The sequence below is a fragment of the Quercus suber genome, unplaced genomic scaffold (genome assembly GCF_002906115.3).
Source record: "Quercus suber isolate HL8 unplaced genomic scaffold, Cork oak 2.0 scaffold_53, whole genome shotgun sequence".
NCBI classification, from domain to species: Eukaryota; Viridiplantae; Streptophyta; class Magnoliopsida; order Fagales; family Fagaceae; genus Quercus; species Quercus suber.
Window position 1 is genome coordinate 1,826,731 of NW_027069518.1, and position 22,528 is coordinate 1,849,258.

The 22,528-nt window shown below is 33.6% G+C and overlaps 2 protein-coding genes across 2 annotated transcripts; both read left to right on the forward strand.

Moving 5' to 3' along the window:
- Nucleotides 1–1,935: 1,935 nt before the first annotated feature.
- LOC111995118 (putative hydrolase C777.06c) lies at nucleotides 1,936–8,304 on the forward strand. The gene is made up of 12 exons (XM_024027025.2): nucleotides 1,936–2,213; nucleotides 3,943–4,070; nucleotides 4,203–4,315; nucleotides 5,043–5,084; nucleotides 6,129–6,184; nucleotides 6,338–6,414; nucleotides 6,521–6,640; nucleotides 7,223–7,299; nucleotides 7,374–7,437; nucleotides 7,587–7,637; nucleotides 7,710–7,758; nucleotides 8,024–8,304. The coding sequence occupies exons 1-12, from the start codon at nucleotides 2,060–2,062 to the stop codon at nucleotides 8,140–8,142; spliced, it is 1,050 nt and encodes a 349-aa protein (XP_023882793.2). The 5' UTR covers nucleotides 1,936–2,059; the 3' UTR covers nucleotides 8,143–8,304.
- A 10,614-nt stretch (nucleotides 8,305–18,918) lies between these two features.
- Nucleotides 18,919–22,205, forward strand: LOC111995117 (protein indeterminate-domain 7). The gene is made up of 3 exons (XM_024027024.2): nucleotides 18,919–19,976; nucleotides 20,074–20,470; nucleotides 21,004–22,205. The coding sequence occupies exons 1-3, from the start codon at nucleotides 19,751–19,753 to the stop codon at nucleotides 22,049–22,051; spliced, it is 1,671 nt and encodes a 556-aa protein (XP_023882792.2). The 5' UTR covers nucleotides 18,919–19,750; the 3' UTR covers nucleotides 22,052–22,205.
- The last annotated feature ends 323 nt before the right edge of the window (nucleotides 22,206–22,528 follow it).

Genomic DNA, 22,528 nt, shown 5'->3' on the forward strand with positions numbered 1-22,528 from the left:
ACACTATGAGAAAGTCCTTATTTAGCCCCTTACTAGACTCGGGGAGGCACTGAATAAGCCGAACCTTATCCTCTCTCATTGTCATGTAATAGTACTTACCCTTTAGGTGCTAGAGGTTGTGATGGGTTAACCTCAACCCCATCTTCTCGTTTAAGGCATCCACGCAACCCAGGATCCTGAACACATTAGTGGCGCACTGGGTAGGGGCTAATCGGAAGTGCCTAAGATAGTCCCTCATCACTGGCCCCATAGGGATTCTTATACCACCTTCAAGGAAGGCGATTATGGGAATTACTACTTCACCCACCTCCCTCCTGATATACCAATCCCCCTCTTCATAGTACCTCAGACCCACGTTACTAGGTATCCTATAATCGGCGATGAATTTCTCCATCACCTCCTCAAACACAACCAACTTCTTAAACCTACCCATTCTAAGGAACGGCTGAGAGAATCAAGGAAGAGCAAAAGGAAGAGAGGAATATGGGGAAAAGAAAATCAGAAGGGGAAAAACATGAGATGAAGTAAGAAGAAAACTTACAAAAATGAGGAAAGGCTCCTAGGACAGGCTTTTTATGTTACGAAGAGACGCAAGTTGAGTTGGAGACTTGACCGGATTCAGAGTGTGTGCGCAAGAACTCTTGAATGCAAAAGTAAAGAGACAAGTCGGTTCAAATGGGTATTTATACCCTCAATCAAAAACAACTGTACGAGGTTTCCCGCCCATAAAGGCAAAAAATTTCCACCGTTAGATTACCATCACACCGTTGAACGTGAGGAGTATAGAGCCACCAGAATTTAATATGGGTGCGCGCCGTATATCGAGGCGCCAGAAACGTGCATTGGACAGGTGAAAAGACTCTAGTGCTGACGTAGGACAAGATTGGACAAGCCATGACAAAGGCCTGAGGACATCAAAATCCTCCTCCCTGTCCAAGGGTCCGGATAGTAGGATTTTGAGGGGTTATTGTGGGGCCTAAGAATCTGGCAACCCCAGTCCATTTTATATTAAGCCCAAGGCCCACGCCAAGGATGAAGAATCGTCTGAGAATGAGCGTAGAAAGCCCAAGTTGCCAAGAAATATCGCCGAGGACGATCTTGTCCTCGGCCGACCGAGACCATAGAAACTAAGGGCAACACGCCACCAAAGGCAGCCTCCCCAAGCACCCCAAGAAAAAGACAAGTATGATGGGTCATCAAGAGAAGTATGGTGGAGGAGCAATTCAATGAGAAACTGTCACATCCATATTAAATACGCACGACTGACGTTCTGGCCGCATTAATGGAGAAATGACCTCTAAACAATGCTGCTTTAGTTGCTGCAACTCACAGGAGATTTGGTAAGGTGGCTAATGAGACGGGTAGTCAGAGAGATGATCAACAAGTGGAAGAAAGAGATCGTTGAGGAGTACTATATAATAGGGAAAAACAGACCAAAAGGGGGGGGGGGCGACCATGCTCATTCAATAATTATTACAAAACTCCTCGGATTGTGCCGAGGAAAAACTTTATTAGATAATCTTAGTTCATCTATGTTTGATTATCATGAACATCATATTGACCGTTGTCCATGCACTAAAGTCTAGTTCTTTGTCCCACTCTCTACAAATTCATTATATTAGGCTAGTTGGATCTGAGTCCACTCGTCCATCAGAAAAAGTGCTTAGATCTAGTCCCTACATTAACTTTTACCTTTCTTAAGCTGTGAAAAATACACATGAAAAAAACAAAAAAACAAAACAAAACAAAAAGTGGAAAACTATGCATAAGGTTTGCACAGTAAAGTAACCCTTTCAGGCTTTCACTATTGATAGTTCAAAGGCGCTGGTTGAAACAGCGTTTTCAGGATATTCGAATAGGAAGGCGTATTCTCTTTTGGCGTTTTTATACGAACAATGGCAGACAAGAAATGGTTGGTAGCCTTTTTTCTCAAACAGTCTACTTTCCTTATTAAACATCCTTTAATCTACTTGAACCCAAAAGACCCTTTTCAATTCTAAAAGCAAATTTCACTGTTTCATACATTACCAACAAATTGGGAGCTTTGTTTTTTAATCAAATGGTTCACTTTCTGGGCACATTTCGCCCTTCTCCGACTCTGTCATGTTTTGCTCATTACAGACACCATATCTCACTCAAAAGCTCTCAACTTTCAGTTCCCAGAAATGGGTTCTCTCCCTTCAGACGAATTATTCAGGCTTCTCTTCAATCTAGTAAGTTCGACCCTTGTATTTTTTTCTTCTTGTCTTGCTTTTTCTAGCTGTTATATACTATCAAATGGCTATTATATTTAATGGGTATGTTTGACTTTTACGCATTGAAAGGACTATAGGTAGAGGGGAAGACTTAAATAACATTAGTTGTAGTAGAAAATGGCATGTCAAATGAGGAGGTATAGAGAGAATGACTTTTGGTAGAATAGAATGACAGAAAAGTAAACATATGGCTGACCCGATTAGTCTATTGAGGATTCATAGCCAACCCCGAAATTTTAAGACGAAGGCTTGGTTGCTGTTGATGTTTCTTTATGCATTGAAGTGTGTCTAAATAGAACATCGTTTTTTGGGCGTTTGGATTTTTGAGCAGTTGTGTTTTGTTTTTTGGATATGAATGAAACATTTTGGTTTGATATAGAACATTATTTATCGTTTTAGTGTTAACTTGGTTGAGATGGCTGTTTCGAAAGAGCTTTTCTATGCATTTGTTATGGCATGATTGTGATCAATGAGTTCCATGGATGATAATTTTGTTTGTTGGTGTTGTTGACTTTTAGTTGTGCACAAGCTTTGATCTTTATGCAGCTAAGTTTTATTTTCACCTATTCTAGCTATCTATTAAAAATCAATGATCACTTGTATTTCTTTTGCTTTGGATTATGGTTCAAACTAGCTTAAATGGGTGTTATCTTTTCTGGTTGTAAATGATTTATGTCCAATGAGGTATATAGCTAGATAAACCATTTGTCCCCCCTTTTTATTGATGACATGGAACCTCACCAAGGTAGGGCCCTTTGGACCCACTCCTAGGGAGTAAACCATGGATACACAACCTCGCCTCCCAGAACCATTTATTAGGTAATTCAGGAGAACTCCTAGTGGGTATCGAACCTAGGATGTCTTGTTTTATAGCTCATCCCAAGCCTCCAACCACCAGGTTGCACCCTGACGGGTTGTTCCCTTTCCTATGTTATCGTTGTAATTTTTCTGATATGTAATCATTGTAATTCTTTTATCAATAAAATTGTAATGACCTATAAAAATAAAACTATGTGCAATAGTATGCATCTATTCTAATGTTTCTTTTAGGAAATTAGGTAGCTACAACACCAGAACCCTACAGGGTTTTGGAGATTATCTACTTTCAATTAGTGTTTTTGCAAATCTTATGTTGAAGGGCTTAAGAATAATGTTGCTGACATGCTTGATCATTTTGTTTCCGTGATGCTGTTTTGATATGTGTCTTATCTGTTGAGTCATTTATATACCTTACATTAGATTTGGGTTGTGTTTTGTGCACTAGCAAATCCTTGCTCTATGAAGTTGCCAAGAAATCAAATTAAAAGGAGAAATATATTTGAAGTTGTACATTTTCTTAGAAGCTCACAAATTGATAGAGTTTCCAAGGTTTCCTTTAATTCTATATTTTGTTTAACATACAGAGCCACAAAATTGATAATATGAGGTTGAGATTTTTTTTTCTTCACATTTTTTATCAACCAATTTGAAGATGACTGGATTTCATTGCAACAACTCTTAAGTAACTGTCATACTCTCAATTATATAAATGTGGATAATTGGCTGGAAATATTTTTGATTGAGGATATGTGCTACATTTCACTTTTTGGGAAAAATATCAATAGCCTCCACTTGGAGGCTTATGATAATAACTTCAATTGTTTGTGGCTTTAGATGAGTTAAACAGTGACTTTGTATTGTATTACAGATTCTACAAATGGGGATGCTGGATTGCAATTAACTGCTGACCAATCTGAAATCATATTTATTGGGACGGGAACCAGTGAAGGGATTCCACGTGTGAGCTGCCTGACAAATCCTTTAAAGACATGTCCGGTATGGCTGCAGAACTGTTTGCTTAGGACAATCTGCAATACTATCACCTGAAGCTTGCTTTGATTGCTTAAAGTTCTTACCAAATACATATATGATTGTTTGGATAACTGGAATGCTTTTTTATTTTGGCAGGTATGCTCAAAAGCTGTGGAACCGGGTAATAAAAATAGAAGACTTAACACAAGCATCCTTATTCGTTATGCTGGGTCCTCTGGAAGTAGTAACATTCTCATAGATGCTGGAAAGTAAGTGAAAGATTCTTATTGTAACTAAGTTTATATCACTACAAGGCTAATGAGTTCTAACTCAAACAGCACCTCCTCCTCTTATTGGAGTAAGGTAGAGGATGAGATTATGGATTTAAGACCCACCGGGTGCATGTGTAAATTTCCAACTAAGAAAAAAAACTTGATGTTACTACAAGATATAATTTTCTTTTCATTTACCTTTGCTTTAATCTTATGTTGTGGTTGTGGAGAATGTCAGTGCTGCACTCCATTGCAAAGTTCCATATTTTATCATCTTTATTTTTCGTGTTTGCTAGCTTAGTGTTGAAATGTATGGGTCCCTTCCCTTGCTGTCCAGGTTACTTCAACACCACAGGCCTTGCCCGGTGGTACTGGTTGCCTGTATTTGGCAAAGGTCCAGCTATCATTCTAGATTCTCATTAGCAGTCTAATAAAATTGGTTTTTTGGGAGTTTCACCTATATCAGGTTGTCTTATTAAAGTCTTTGCTAACTTTCAAAATGGGAGGGGGTGGGGAATGTCTTTTTCCTCATTGCTGAATTTCATGCTGAGAAAGTCCACTGAGCTCTAAATCAACTAGCACCTCCTCCCCTTATTATAAGTTCAAGGTGGAGGGTGAGAAAAGAGAATTTCTACCATATTTGATGAGCACTGTTTGCTAGTTACACTTTTAACCTACCAGATACCTTTTTGGTGAGATTTCTTTTCTCAACTCTGATGTGCAGGTTTTTCTATCACAGTGCTCTCCGATGGTTTCCTGCCTTTGGGTTAGTCATCCTCTCTGCCTAAATTTTTTCAGCTACATCTTATTTAGACCATAAAGATGGCAAAATCATCCATCATGCTTAATGGCTTAGTTTACTCAAGGCTGGATGACTTCATCAGGAAGATGATCTAGATACTTTGTTCATTTTAGGAAATTTAACCAAAAAAAATTTAGACTGTAAAGATGGCAAATTTTTATATACTAATAACACACTTATATTGACATCATAACTTCTACTCAAGTGACAATCGAATGTCCCTTAAAATTTGTAGTATTCAACAGAGTTTTGTGCTTTTCTATATCATTTTGTTTATTTAGGTTTTCTTAAGACTTGTTTAATATTTTTCTTTTAAAAATTGACTTCTACATGTTACATTGGTGACCTATCTTGTCTTTACATCTGCTTCAGACTTGGTTGTAATAATTAACTGGTGAAGTATTCAAGTACATGGGTTTCTTGTATTGTAATTTAGGTATTCCCATGTGTACATGATAAATTTGCATTCTTACGTTTAGAGCACATTTAAACACTTAAACTTTTGTAATTGCATACGTTGAGGAATTAGAAATTGTTGAGAGCTCTTATTATTACTCATTAGACAACCTTTGACACTTTAGACAAAATAGAAATTGTGATTAGAGATTCATGAATATAATCAGTTTGGCCTAAATGGTCATGAAAACATGGATCAATTCCTAAACTGGCATTGGATCATGATTGAAAATAAAAAATACTTCAGAAAATAAGAATAATGTGAATTTTGCAAATAATTATGCATAATATGTTTTGTAGGATGTGACAGGTTGTTGACTCTAATTGTGACCAAAATTGACTACCAACTTTGACATTTGTTAATAGTCCTGCCTTGTACTATCTGAAAAGCAATGATATTTTTTTTTACTTGCACAGTTGCATGTCCTTTGAGCGTCGTAGTGAAAGTTATTCCATAGATTGTTAAACTGGAAGTGCTCTTGCATATTCTCTTATATTACACATGTCTATTGTCAGGTGTTTGCCTCTTCGTAACTAGCTGCATTTTGTCAGGATAAGAACAATTGATGCAGTTATTATTACCCATTCTCATGCTGATGCAATTGGAGGTCTCTGACAGCGCTTTCTAATGTTATTTAATGAATAATTACCAATATCGTGATAATGCATCAAGTTCTTTTTTCTCCTTTCCTTTTTATATCTCCATCTTCTTTAAATTAGAAAATCATATCAATCCATCACTGAATGCCCTCTCCCTCCAGGTCTTGACGATCTTCGTGACTGGACAAACAATGTCCAGCCCAGCATTCCAATTTATGTGGCCCAACGTGATTTTGAGGTTCAACCTCCAGCTTTGTCTTTCTTTCATTAGTCTCAAAATTACATTAATTTTAATAGTTCTGTTTATCAAAGTTAATTCCTCAGGTGATGAAAAATAATTGCAGGTGATGAAAAAGACACATTATTACATAGTGGATACAAGTGTCATTTTACCTGGTGCTGCAGTTTCAGAGTTGCAATTCAACATCATGCAGGAGGAGCCATTTGTTGTATGTGATTTAAAGGTCAGAATATATTAGTGGTTTGCTTATTAATGAATGAAGATTTTCTTTTGAGTCCCAAATTCATGTTTAGGGACATGTTTGACAATTGAAATTTCTAATCCATGTTTAATACTATGTACTGGCAGACAGAGTCAAGAGATTGCTTTTTATGTCTTATCTGCCATTATAAAAATGTAGGGAAAAAAAATTATGAGTTCATTAAAAATTTTGTCTCATGCAATGCTAGTCCTATGGAGTGAAGGATTAAATGGTAACTTAAAAAGTGGATGTGTGTGGCTAGTTGGGTCGTGTGAGCTGAGTTAGGTGTATATAGGGTTGAATTTGTTGAAGTAAAAATTCTTTCCATAGCATTCCAAGAGAAATAGTCTGTCTATTATTTCTGTCACTTCTAAACATTACTCCAAACATAAAATGAAATGTATCAAAGTTTGTCCTCATCCTAACTAGCTTACAGCTGAAAGTACTTATTTTTAACAACATTCCTGACTGAAGGATGTGATATATTCACTTTGAGATGGCAGTGGATCCAACATCATTACACTGATACCTATTTGTTTTATCTTTCTTAATGTTGTATTTCAGATTACCCCTTTACCAGTATGGCATGGTCATGGTTATCGTTCCCTAGGTTTTCGTTTCGGTAATATTTGTTACATTAGGTAATGCTTCTAAGTCAGAGATACGGTTTTATTTTGACTCTAGTTTGGTGCTAATCTTTTATTCAAGTTTGCAGTGATGTTAGCGAGATACCTGAAGAAACTTATCCACTTCTGAAGGACTGTGAAATCCTGATTCTGGTCTCTCTCTCTCTCTCTCTCTCTCACGCACACACACATGCATACAGACAACAAGCACAAAAACATTTGTTTTATACTCATGAATAGTCATTTTTAGAAATCCATAATGAAAATTCTCATTTGGTTTATTTTTCTAACGACTTCTTCAGGATGCTTTAAGGCCAGATCGGTCTTCTTCGACTCATTTTGGTCTTCCAAGGGTAAACTCTTTTATCTCTTTTGCTACAAAATTGTATTAGCAATTCTTAAGATTGTATGTACTCTTTCTTCAGGCTTTGGAGGAGGTACGGAAAATCCAACCAAAGAGAACACTTTTCACTGGTATGTTTAGCCTCCTCTTCTAGCATAACGCTTTAACTGCCCTAGGAATTCCAATCTCCTTTCTAGTTAGTTTATAGACCACCTTCATCTTGATGCATCATTCTAACCAGAAAGGTTGAACATCTAGGATTAATGTCAAAAGGGTTCAAATTATTTATATCATATATTCTTTTAAGCCCATCCTATAATTGTTCTCAGTTATAGAATTAACATTTGAAATTATAGATAGTAATCTGCTTCTTTTCTGCACTTGGCACTTTTGAAGGTATGATGCATCTGATGGATCATGAAAAAGTGAATGATTATCTTATGAAACTGAAGGAGACAGAGGGTCTTGATATGCAACTAAGCTATGATGGACTTCGTGTACCAGTAATGCTCTAGCTTCTAGCCTTTGCGTCTAACCTTTTGATATCCTGTACTTTTATGTGGCCATTCTTTCTTAACAAAAGCAATTAGATCATAGATATGAACTTCAAATGTCAATTGGTGTCTCAAGAGATCAGTTTATATGAATTTTGTTCTGGAATTGATTTTTGCGCCTCATAGTTCTTACGCAGTTTACTTGTGCTGTGAATTGTAATTTGTTAAGATGATAATTATTTGAATCATAATAAAACCATTATTGCTTCCCCAAAAGTTTTGTGGCTAAAAGACTGTTGTAATAAAACCAAAATTTCTTGTTTCTGATCCCCATCACTTTTTTCTTTTTCCAATAATTTCAACTAACCATCACTCTTTCATTAAATCATGTAGCCACAGCCAAAAAATTTTATAAAATTTTATTTTGGAGACATGTTGAGTGGCAAAATATTTGCTGCTACTTGCATTATGTGGAAGATGGGCTCTGATTTTATAATAATATGATAAAATAAAAGGTATAGTAGACTCTCTTGTACACTTCTTGTGAGTTAGATTATCCTTTATTTTTAATTAAAATCTACAACTTATAAAATAGAAAAGGAAAAGAAATGTGGTGAGCCAATCATTTTGGTTTCAGCTTCATCTATTTCATTATAGATTGGATTCCAGTACCATGGTCCATTCATGCTATTTTATACTAGTAGACAAACTCATTCTGATTTCTTTATGGATGTTTGCCTACCTGCTTGTACGTGACAAAGCTTAAATACAACTGGTGGAAATGCTTTGATGGTGATCCCTGTCAATTTCTCCCTCTACTTTAATGCATACTCGAAGACATAAGATTATATAGCAAAAGTGTTATCCCAATCATTTTGCCAATTTGGCCCAACTGCCCTTAAGAAAGCTTTGCAAAATGTTTTGAAAGACAGAGATTGTGGATTGAGTAGTTGTAGTCTATGACACTGACTAAACTCATAAACTCATCTGGGTTCCATCAAATTTTCTTGTGGCAATAATTCTAGCTTTAAAACGATGATAGCATTTTCTAAGTGGAAATTGCAGGATTTCCATGTGCTTTCAACTTCAAATGTTTTTGTTAGATGCCACGCTTAGTCGTGATTAGCATTTTGAAGCAGGATGCAATAAATGTTGTAGGTATAATTAGGTGGGAAAGATAGGAGAGGACAGTTGAATGGATGATTGGAATGTAATGATTAAATTGAAATCCAATACAAAAAGACTTGGAATTTCCCTGAATTTCATGTCGAATTTCTCTATCTGCAGGATACAATGATTTCGATCTGACACACTTTGCATTGTGCAAGATTATGTAACTGTGACATAGCAAAATTTTGAGGTCATAGTAAGCATGAGCCGCCACTATAGTTGAAAACTCAACATGCCGAATTCACATCAATAAGTCTAATGACTCAACAAATTTTATAATCTTTTTTTTTTCATAACCATTGAGAGATGATATGTGATTGGTTTATAACAAAAATGATATCAATAATAGATTCCAATCTAAATGTGATTTTGTATCAATTACAATTTATAATCGTAACAAGTTATGTGGCCCACAATCTAAAATTCCTTCTTAATGTTTTTCATGCTAATGTGGCGAAATCAAGCATTATGTACTTTTTAGACTGTGGCCACATAAAACTAGAAGGATTTTTTTTTTTTTTTTTTTTTTTGAGAAGAAAAACTAGAAGGAATTTGATGGGATCTTTGAGGCTAAATTGTGATGCTAGAGGTTGGAGAGGAAAATTTGGTGTTTGCTCATGCTAAAAAGGTGAACACCAATGTACTTGTCCAAGCAGAAGTTGAAGATATATCGTCGGCAATCACTTTGGCGAGCAAAGCTGGTGTAAGGAATGTGATTGTTGAAAGTGACTCTCACTTATGTACATATTGATGCCTTGAAGGCTCCAAAGGATAGGATCTCTTTGGAGATTGATTAATTTTGTCTCTAAAGCTCTTCAATCTATTGGTCCTTTGATTCTGTTGTATTTTAGGTTAATAGAGCAGCAAATAGGGGTGCCCATGAATTAGCAAGGTGGTCTTTAAGGGAATTTGCATATTGTTTTTTTCTGGTTTGGCTCTTGGTCCTCCCAATTTTGCTGAAATTATTTCATTGGACTCCAAGGCTTAAGTCAGTATCTGGTTTATTTTTCTTTTTCTAATAAAATTTTTACTTACATAAAAAAAGAAGAAGGAATTTTAGGTTATGTTTATTAACCTTTTTTGTTTTCTATTTTCAAAAACTTGTTTTTGGAAATATAAAGAAAAAAAACAATTTTCTTGTATTTTTGAGATCAAAAACATGTTTGGTAAGTTGAAATTAAAAAGATAGTTTTTTGAAGAAAAAAATAGAAAATTATTAAAATATATTGTTAATAAGATTTGAACTCTAATGCTAACTCGTTAAATAAGACAGATTCATTAAATTAAATGTGTGTTTTCATTGACTTTTGAAAATTAGAAACTGAAAACAGTTTTTTGCATTCAGTTTCCTTCACAAATTGAGTTTTGTGAATGGTTTTTGTTTTATGTCCATTTTGGGTTTCCAAACAAATTTTTTAGTCTAAAAATAGAAAATTATTTTTGGAAATAAAAAATAAGGCGAAAAAACAATTACCAAACATATCCTTAGGTTTTAATGGCTACTTTTCCAAATTATAGAAAGAAAAGGTAGGGGAAATATTAAATTATGTTTGGTAACAATTTTTGTATTATATTTTCAAAAACTTGTTTTTGGGAATATAAAGAAAAAATATATATATTTGTATTTTTAAAATCAAAAACATGTTTGGTTAGTTGAAATTAAAAAAATAGTTTTTTCAAAAAAAAAAATACTATAATAAGTTATTACTAGAATTTGAACTCTAATGTTAACTTATTAAATGAGACGGATTTATTAAATTAAATTGGTGTTTTTATTGACTTTTGAAAAATATAAACTGAAAACAGTCTTTTGCATATTTTCAGTTTCCTTTGCAAATTAAGTTTTGAGAATGATTTTTATTTTCTGTCCATTTTGGGTTGCTAAACAAGTTTTTTAGTTTCAAAAATAGAAAATTGTTTTTGAAAACAAAAAATAGGGGAAAAAACAGTTACCAAACATACTTTTAATATTTAGAACATTTCCTAAGTTTTTATATAAAAATTGAGTTATTTTAGAACCATAACTTTTGCCTTATAGATTGAGATTTTATTTGGAAACAGCTTATCTAATTTTTTACTGAAATTTTTTTTATTAAAAGTATGCTAAAGTATACTTATCTCTTGAAATATATTGAAAAAAGTAAGAAAAAAATTTAAAAAAAAAATTAAAAAGCTTTTTATAAAAGCTAAAAACTAAAAATTAAAAATTGAGCATATAAGTTGATACCAAATAAATTCTGACTATCTGTTACTTTCATATAAACTCAAACTCACTGCTTATAATCACAATTAACTATTAAAAAAAACAAATGAAGATAGCATGATAAAGGATGAAGTCATTGATAAAATTTTCCACCTGAAAATCAAAAAGAAAAAAATATATTAATCAGTAAAGTTAAAAAGTCAATTTTATACACAAATCTTGTTCAATCTCACAAATTTTTTATTTATTTTTATTGGCAAGCGTTATTGTCTAAGTAGATACCACACACTTGGGGTTAATGTAATAATAAAAAAATAAAAAAAATACTTCTAAAAAAAAGAGGAGGAAAAAGTAGGTATTGACAGGTGTTAAAAGGAATTTTGCCGCCTCTTCTGAAAACCAACTCCATGTCAGATTCACAGAGAAAATAGAACTCTAGAGAGAGAGAGAGAGAGAGAGGTCAAGTCACGCACTTTGCATGAGTCTGTCCAATCAGGTCCAATCATGAGTGGCCACGTGGGCTTGTCGGGTCAAGGACGGGTGCTCGAGTGGTCGTTTTCACGGGTGTGGAATTGCAGACGGTGAAAGGCAGTAACAGTAGCATGAGGAGATTATTCTACCATGCTCCTCAGGTCCACTATCATTTATACACTCTCAGTCCAAAACCGTCTCTACATAATTAAACATCAAATCATAGGACTCTTGGGATTAAGATGGTTGAGAGCCGGCCGACTTTATACATTTTGAAACATGAATGATAAAACATTAAATTTTAGTGTTTTTTTTTTAATTAAATTTTAATATTATCCATTTTATACTTATCTCATTTTTTTTTTTGATATGTAAAATTGTTGATTTGAATTTTGTATTTAAGTTTTTTTTAATACTTTTTTACAAGTTGTCAAAGAAATTAAATGTCAATGTTTATTTGACACACTCATAACGATTTTTTTTTTCTTTAGAACTATTTAGGGTTTTAATTTATTGGAATTCTATTGGCTTAATAATTTGGGAGTTGAGAAAAAAAAAATGCAAGACTAACATATATGTTTTCCTTTTAAAAAATCAATGGTCATTTTACAATTTTGAGATTTTTTTTTTCGTACAAATTTTGGGGACCTTAAATCCCTTAATAAATTTTTGAGACAAATGAAGGCCTTAGACCTAGATCTTGAAGGACCCTAGTTGAGTGTAAAATGTAAAGAGTTAATTTCTAATCTCAACTATTGGATATAAGTGAGTTCTAGTTAGTTCAACTGGTAAAATCTCTGAAAATTAAATAAAAAATCTGGAGACGGCATAAGTTGAAATTATCTTTAAAAAAAAAACTATTGGATACAAATTTAAGTAGGCAATTTAAATAAGGTGTAAACAGAAAATAAAAAGTTTGAAAATTTTTGTGAAAATTTGGACGTATTATACAATGCAATAGCCATCCATGACTTTTATGCAACTCTCATTTTTTTCTTCTTCTTCAGAATTCGGCTGCATGAAGAATGATAGAGCTGATATACACCATTGATGGGCTGTGTTATTTGACAAATTTTTTTTTTGTGTGGGTCCCTTTAGTATCTCAAATCATGAATGTGGGACCCAGCTCTTTGGGTATATGCACACTCGTGATCTCTCTCTCACAACATAATGTTCTCGCATATGATAGCGATACGAGATTATTCTCTTGCTCTTTCAAAATTTCAGCAAATTTCATAGTAATTGGGGTCTGAGGAATTATACCCCTCACGTGAGAATGTAAGATTGAAGCACCTAAGAATCAAGTACAGTCACAGGCAATAATAATATCCACAAAGTAACCTTGAGAGATACTTTGAAATTGATAAAAAGGGAAAAAAAAAATTTATAAGGATCTCAAAATCAAAACATTTTGTCTTTATTGGGTCAGTTGAGCTGGGACAACTAGGTCATCATTTTGTAGTTTACCTTCTAAAGAATCTAAACATGTAATGCATTGTAAAGAATGCATAAATTCAAACATGTAAAAATGAGTGTCACTTGAGTAGTTTTTATTCGTTTTTTTTTTTTATAAAGAAAACAAATTAATTCGATTCTTGTGTGAAAATAATCAAATGTCATTATGGTTTCTAACCACAAGTGGGGCCAAGTTCATTGTTTGCAATCTTATTGGAAGTGTTCTCAAAGTTTGAGGTTGAAAGTTCAAGATAGTTAAAGTTAAGTTGGGAGTTTAGATCCATTTCAAAATTATAATGGAGTTGGGATTTTTATTAAGGATAAGATTTAAAATAAAAATGCTAATTAGAATACTTAAAAGGTACTTAATTAAGAATAAGGTTGCTATCTAGTGCTTCAATAAATTAAATAGGATACGAGACCAACATGTTTTTATTGTGTGATTCATGTTGTGTCCTTGTCACATTTACTGCATTGGAGCACTAGATGCAACCTAATCTCATTAGTTAAACAAAAAAATTAATTGAAATATAAAATAATTTAATTTATTTTTTTGGGCTTGATATTAGGGTTGATATTTAATATAATAATTTTTATTCTTAAGGAAATCCATAATCTAAGGTAACTATAAACATATATTTCAAACAAGTAAAAGATATAAATAAAATTAATCAAAATATAGTCACTAATAGATAAAGTTAAGATATTAATCTTAATATAAAATATTTATAAAAAAAAAAACTCATTTGATTAGTCAAAACTAAAATGAAAAATAAACTATTTTAGAATTATTAAAAGCATAAAATATATAAAAAATTTTAAAAATTTCTATGTATAGCTTGATTTTTAAAAAGACTGTATGAGGTTTTATTTTTTAAATGAACTTACCAAAATGATGTTTATTCTTTGTGCCCTAGCTTTCATTTCCAATTATTCAAAAGGTGGATTTAGTGCAAAAAAAAAAAAAAAAAAAAGTACATAGCATCATGGAAGAATTAAAAAAAAAAAAAAAAACAGCAAATACAATTATTTGACACATCATGATGGGGTGTTCTGATAATATACTATTTTATAATTTTAAGGCTATATACATTGGAGATTTAGTGTACTTGAATATATCAGGGAATTAGAAAATATTTTCAATACATAAATTTTGATTTCTTATTAATATTTTGAAAGAAAAAAAAAAAAAAAACTTGGGATCAATTTTCTTTTGGGGGGGGGGGGGGGGGTGCCCCTCCAGTGCCCTGAGTTGTATCACACAAATAAGTTTGATAAGAAAAAAGTGATTTAGCAAATCCTACTTTAAATTTTGTGGCATGCATGATGACAAGAAAGGTACTGAATACAAAACTAGACCTCTCAACCAATTAAGCAGCCTAAACCAACCTGGCCTCAACCATGGGTTCTAGTGATGTGGAAGTTGATAAGCGACATAAAATTAAGTAGAGCTACGGTATATTCTTAATGAATTGTTAATTTGATAACCATACAATTACTGCTTCTCTTCTCTTATAGAGAACTAGTTTTTTCTTGTATAAAAAACCCAAATGGTCTTTTGCATGTTCATGATTAGCCTAAGAATTTCACACAAGTAGCAAATATTTTCAGAATAAAAAATTATTGGCCCCCTAAACGCTTGTAGAAAATCGCGTAACTAGGGTTTCATAGGAGTTGCCTTTGTTTTTGTATCTCATAGATTGAATTCCAAATTTGACTAGCTACATGCATGGTGTCAAAATTTTTTTGGCCTTGTACATTGACCAAAAGGAGGACTTGTGTACTTAAAACTCAAGGCAGACTCGCTTATTGGACTTAGCCGCCTGGGGCTTGGTCAAGAGTCAGCCATGGCCTAACTCAAGACCTTTAAAGAGTTGCAACCATGAATAATATCCATCCATGGTCAACATCAATTCAATTACTTGTTGATCATTTAACATAAAAAAAAAATGGCCAACATCAATTATTTATAGGTGTTGATTTTTATGATGGTGATAAAAGCAAAAGTTGTACCATGATAAAATTATTGGCTTATTCAATAGATTGGTAGTATTAAATATAAAAAGCTTTAAGAATAAACAGCAAAACCACTGTGAAAGAGATTTTCCTATTGGCTGACTGATTACAAGAAACAGGAAATAAACTGTGGCAAATTGCAAGTAAAGTTTCTAATTATAACAAAAGAAAGAGTTGCATGATTAAAGGTCTTGGATTTGATGAACTGATGCTTATATGACTACCGTTACCTTTCAAAGCAATTAAGTTCTAAGAAATTTATATTGCAGCTAGGATGGTTTTAGATGAAAAAAAACTCAGAATATATAGTTTACAAGATTTTGATATTTCGCATGAAGAGCAACATATACATATTAGTGATAGTAAGCTAAGAAATGAAAGAGATGTAATAATGACAATCATTTTGAGATGCTTTCTTATTTGAATATAAATAGGTCGGCAAAATTGTAGGGGTCCTCACACCGACAGATTCCCACACGCACAGAAGCAAACAAACTTCCATGCATCTTGCCTCTCCTGTGAAGAACACATCTTCAAAAACTCAAAGTCCTTCCCTGAAATTTTTTTGCATATATATGCGCAAACCCAAAAAGCATATATAATTGATCCACGGGTTCTTATAGGAAAAGTAAAAGAATTTTTATGATTAACTAAGCTTGCTATACATTGTATCCTTATCATATAATAGGTTTAAATCTTATATCACATATCTAGCTAGAAAAGCTTGCATATCTGCACATTGCTAGAAGACTTAACATGCCTTGTAACCTAAAGTATGTGCATTGAAGAAACAAGTCCATTAGTTAATGGTATGGAAATGGGGCCAGATGGTAGATGAGGACAGAAAGAAAAAAGTAAAAAAAAAATTAAAATTAAAAAACAAAAGTAATGAAAAGTATAGGAATGAAACTGAAGGAAGAAAACAAAAATGGATGCATGTGTATGGAAGCTAAAGATAATAATAGCAATATAGCAGAAAAGATAGGTGCTTTCAGCTCCATCAATCTTATTGAAACATTTCTTCATGACTGTAATATAAGAATAACAAACCTTGAGGGCTTATTAAGAAAGCTTTTTTTTGCATACCTACCACCAAGTAAAATTATGAGTCTAGATCGGCCGACCTGTATTTGATATTAATGTATGTTTATATTTTAATGTAATTGTTACCTAATAGAATATAATATATTGTATTATCAAAGTTATTATATTCGGTTGATTTTTCACCACTCTACATTGACCAATGGATCTTTTAGCTCCCATGTCTTATTCAAGGATATAATTAGAACATCGACATTGGAGTACAGAATGAAGAGGCATGTCACGTGCGGTATCATCAAATGTACTAAATAAAATGGATTGTTTTCACAATCACAAGAACTCCTATGCATTCTGTAAACCCACCTGGCTAAACTTCAAAAGTTTTACCTATTTATCAGTGCCATATATATATATATATAGAGAGAGAGAGAGAGAGAGAGAGAGTGGAAAGAACAATATATGATAGCATCCTTTTGGTAAATTTTTCTCTTCCAATAATTGAGATGAGCTTTTGTTCTGGGTTTACCATGCATGCAGGCCTTAATTATTACAAAGCTCACTAGGATAAAATTCATTTGTTGATCACACTAATTAATTTAATGTTGATATATATTGGTTCAATCACATAGATAAATCAATGGTTCTAAATTTATGCCAAATGGTGCCTAATGGCATAACAATGAAAATGTTACATATATCACAAAGATATGATATATTAATTTATTTTCCTCTCACGCATACTGTTTCTCATTAGTTTAAAATTTAATTTTTTTAATTATTATTTTGTTGAAACTTAATTATTTTAATATTATTACAAGGCAAAGATGAGCTGGGAGAGCACATTGAGACTACTGTCGAGCATAATCCCATTTCAAAAACTAAATCATTGAAGAATAAAACAAGAAAATGACAAAAGAGAAAGGATTTATTTTTCATATTCCCATTTTTTAAACCTTCTCTTTTGTGTGGGAACACAAACTTCTCGAAAACATGAACAAACAGAAAGGCAGTGTAGCTCCATTGTATCCACATTATTTATATCATGCACAAGTTCATTCATGTAATAAACTATCCGCAATCTCCTATTAGACATATATATACTTCTATCAGTTCTATGTTTGTGTATAAACAAAAAAAATTCCAAGTGCTACACTAAAAATAAGTGCATTGTTCCACACTAATATTTTAACAATATTTTCTTCGTATGTTATTTAATCAAACAGCGCAGTAACTATATGTAATAGTTTAGCACCTGCTCACATGCAATTCTCATCTTTGATATCTATTTTTTAACACAGTATTGTATGTTATACAAATTTTTTTTCACAAACAATTAGCATAACAAGTGATTGAAGCAAAAAATTATTAAGCACTCTCGGAGTACAACGACGTGATGCTATTTTCTTTCATATTCAAAAGAAACTCTTATTATAAATTTAATTAATGAAATCTACTATAAATATAAGATGAGTGAGCACTATATCACTATATTTCAAGAGTATTTAATAATTACTTGATTGGATCACGATCATATGGGTTTAAGAGTGACATTACTTTTATTAACACTAATTATAATATATCACCTTAACAATTGTAAAAACTTTTATATTTCAAGACTTATTATTTTTAATACGTTTCATTTTCAATGCTAACAAGGAAACATTATATTACAATAGCTGAGTCAATCAGCTGAGTCAATCAACTGAAAAAAAATAAAATAAAATAGAGTCAATTAATACAATCTGTAGTTAGCTTGCTTGACATTGGAGTCGAGTATGTTTATCTTCTTCTCTTAACGTGATGACTCTTTGAAGTCTGTTCTGGAATTTTAGTCTTGGACCCTAATTATTACTATTATGTTTTTATAAATTTCAGTCTTATACTACTATAGTAACAATGATAAGGACAACAAAGTAAAAAGAAAAATTATTTTGTTTAAACTTCATTGTTTGCGGAAGATACGTTGATTATGAGGAAGTTAAGAAAGAGCCTTGTAGCCTTGGGGATTCATAATCAAATCAATTAATGTTCTTTTTACTAGGTTTTTAATTTGATGAGCCATGCAAAAGTGTCAGAATTTTCAGCTTTCCGTATGAGTTGCAGCAAGTGATAAATTATACATATATATGAAGTGAAACAAAAAAAAGAAAAAAAAAAAAAAGAAAAGAAAAAAAACGTTATAGAAAAAAAAAATGGATAAAAAAGCTTTTAGCCGTGCTGGTTAGATATTAATCAATGAATCAATCATGTCACTGTAAATGTAGAAAGCTGGGAAGGGTCGACTACCCATGATGTAAATTATACAAATCAATCTCTCTCTCTCTCTCTATATATATAATGACACTTTCTTTTTACGTGGTTGCTTTTATTTTTCTTTCATTTTTTTTTTTGAGTTTACTGCTTGCTTTTGTGAGAGATGATGGGAAAGGTGGGAGAGAGAGAGTGAGAGCGCTTAAACAAAAGGTTTTAGCAGAAAATTAAAAACTTTGTTAAAGGCAAATATACAATAAAGAAAAAGACAGGTTATTTTTTTTCTTTCTGGGGGTACTGGGAAAGAGAACAGAGGAAAAGACAGAAAGTGCAACGTCAGAGTTAGCCGTAGGGTTCCCTTGGGTTGTGGTTCTAGGGTGTATGGGTGTGTGTGTGTTATTTTTTGTTTGTACAGCTCTCAGGATATACAGAAGGAAATCCCTTCTCATCCACATCTCTCTTCTCTCTCTCTCTCTATCTCTCTCTCTCTCTCTCTAAAAGTTTTAAGAACTAGGGTCTTTAGTTTTTGTTCATATTTGTGTGACTATTATTGGATTTTTCTTGGTGTTATCAAGCTTGGATTTTGAACCATGAAAGAAAAAAGTGGCTAGAGGATCTGGTTGAGCTCTACTACTCTCTTTCTCTTTCTCTCTCTCTTCAGACACACATATAGTTTGTTAAGTTATAGCTTTTTTTTTTATATTAAAAAAAAAAAAAAACAAAACAAAAATTGTCTCTTGGGTTGGTGCCAAACAAGGAAGAAACTGTCAAGTAGTATAGTGGGAATTATGGGGTTCAAACACTGCACTTAGGAAATCAATTTTTTTTGCCTCTTTATTGGATTCTTTCTTTTTCTCTGTGTCTCTCTCTCTCACCAGTTTTCAGTTTTCACTTAGTTTAGCTGCTTGTTGTTTAGTTTTTGTCTTTAAAATCTTTAAAAGCTTTTGTCACACATGAAAAACCAAGATCTATGGCCCATGATGGAACCTTAAAATATCAAAAATTTAATGCCTAAGTGAGAAGATGATGAAGGGTTTGATGTTCCAAGTCCAACAACAACAGCAGCAGCTACAGCAGCAAGTTGTGGAGGAAAACATGTCTAATTTGACGTCTGCTTCTGGTGAAGCAAGTGTTTCTTCAGGCAACAGAACTGAAATAGGTACCAACTATTCTCAACAGTATTTTGCTCCTCCACCAACCCAAACTCAACCAGTAGTGAAAAAGAAGAGAAACCTCCCAGGCAACCCAGGTTTAGTCCAAATCCACACATGTTATTTTGATCATTGTTCTTTGGTTAATTTTCATTTTTATTATCTGGGGTTTGATTTTTCTTGGTGTGGAATTAGACCCAGAAGCAGAAGTGATAGCTTTGTCTCCAAAGACTCTTATGGCAACAAATAGATTTATCTGTGAGATCTGTAACAAAGGGTTTCAAAGAGATCAGAATCTTCAACTTCATAGAAGAGGGCATAATTTGCCTTGGAAGCTAAAGCAGAGAACAAGCAAAGAGATAAGGAAGAAGGTGTATGTGTGCCCAGAACCTAGTTGTGTGCACCATGACCCATCAAGGGCTCTTGGAGACTTGACTGGAATCAAAAAGCACTTTTGCAGAAAGCATGGTGAGAAGAAGTGGAAATGTGACAAGTGCTCAAAGAGGTATGCAGTTCAATCAGATTGGAAAGCTCACTCCAAAACTTGCGGCACTAGGGAGTACAGATGTGACTGTGGAACCCTTTTCTCAAGGTAATAACTAATTCCCAAATCATTTTAGGAAAAATATATATGAATTGCAAGAGTTCCATTTAAAAGCAACAACAACAGTCAGATGCGATCTCTCCTCATTAATGGAGGATGGGATTTCAATATCCCAGATTGTAAATAATAAATATACATTAATTTTTTTGGTTCCTAGATAATAAATTTACATTCTTTTATCTGATACACTGAAAAATTCATTACTATGCATCTAGCAGAGTCCTACTTTTACACCCTAGAGAGAGAGAGAGAGAGAGAGCTAGAGAGAGATAGAGACAGAAGAGGGTACTTAGTTTAGAAAATATTTAATGCACCAGCTAATGTGGACTATCTGCCCTTAGCTACCAGAAACCAAAAAAGAACAGAAGCAGCGAGAGAGAGAGAGAGAGAGAGAGAGAGCTGTAAAAGAGCCAGTGAGAAAGTCATATTCATATATACTTCTGCATTGTCTTAGCTCATATTGACATTTTGCTTTTGTTTTCTTGTGTGTGTGTGTGTTTGTTACTTTTGTTAATTTTCAGGAGGGACAGTTTTATAACTCACCGAGCATTCTGTGATGCATTAGCTGAAGAGAGTGCAAGAGCTATCACAACAAATAACCCACTTCTCTCTTCTCAACCTGGCTCTTCAACGCCTCACATTTTGAACCTCCCACAACACCAATATAATCACCAAGACCTCCATGCATTTACTTTGAAAAAAGAGCAACAAAGTTTCAATTTAAGGCCAGAGATACCACCATGGCTTTCTTTTCCTGGCCCACCGCCACCACAACCCCTTGACCTTTCATCATCCTCCTCATCAATCTTCTCCACAAGATTAGACCATCATAATCATCATCAAGAATTCACACAGTCCCATCAAGACTTTTCCCTCCACGAAACACCAAACCCTAACCCTAGTCTTGGACCCACTCTCCCTCCTTATCAGTCTGTACCATCCCCACACATGTCAGCCACTGCATTGCTTCAGAAGGCAGCTCAGATGGGTGCAACTATGAGCAGCAAGACTGGCAGCTCATCACAAGGCATGATGTTGAGGCCCACACACCAGGCTCACATGTCTGCAGCTTCTGATTCTAGCAACAACACAACTGGTAATAAGTTTGGATTGAATTTGTCTTCACATGAAGAGATGGGCACTACTGGTACTGGCTTTACCCATAGCTTGGCAGTTCCTTATGGGAATAAAGCTGCATGCTCTTCTGCTGCCTCTGCTGGAGCAAGTAGTACTACTGGTGTGGCCTCAGGAGTTGTTCATACTCCTTCTTTTCTTCATGACATGGTGAGTTCTCTCTCTTCTGCAACTGGCTTTGAGGGAACTTCTTTTGAGGATGCATTTGGTGGGATTCTGAATTCAAAGAAAACAACCACCACCAGCAACAACAACACTGGCCATTTTACTAGGAATGATGAAAGTGGTACCGGTGGTGGTGAAGGTTTGACTAGAGACTTTTTGGGTCTTAGAGCTCTCTCTCATGGTGACATTCTCAATATTGCTGGTCTTGGTCATTGTATAAACACTTCTAATGAGCACCAAAATCAACCCCAAAAACCATGGCAAGGTTAGCTCCTATGTTCTGGCTAGATATAAAACCTTTTTTTTTTTCTTCTATAATTTTGAATTTCTTCTGTCTCCACTTTTTTTGAGCTATCAATCTTCCCAAAGGGAAAGACATATCAAAATCTTAATATTACAATGCCATATGTTAGCTATTTTACGATTTTTGGTCTTTTTTTTTCTTTTTCTGTTTCTTTTTTAAACTTTAAAGCTTGTAATTCTTCATGTATGCTTTTAATATAATAAACAAATTCTGGAAGAGAATCCCTAGTTTATGTGTTTTATATTAAGAACAGTGATGCTAAGCAACTTGAAGGAGAAATGACTTTTTAATGGAAGACACTTCAAGAAAGAAAGCTACATTGTTTTTCTTATATAAAATATGAAATGGGTTCCTTGTACTTCTGAAACTGTATTTCAGATTGATGTTTTCTTATGTGGACCCATATTTTGTGCATCATGTGATCCAATGTGAAACACAAGATT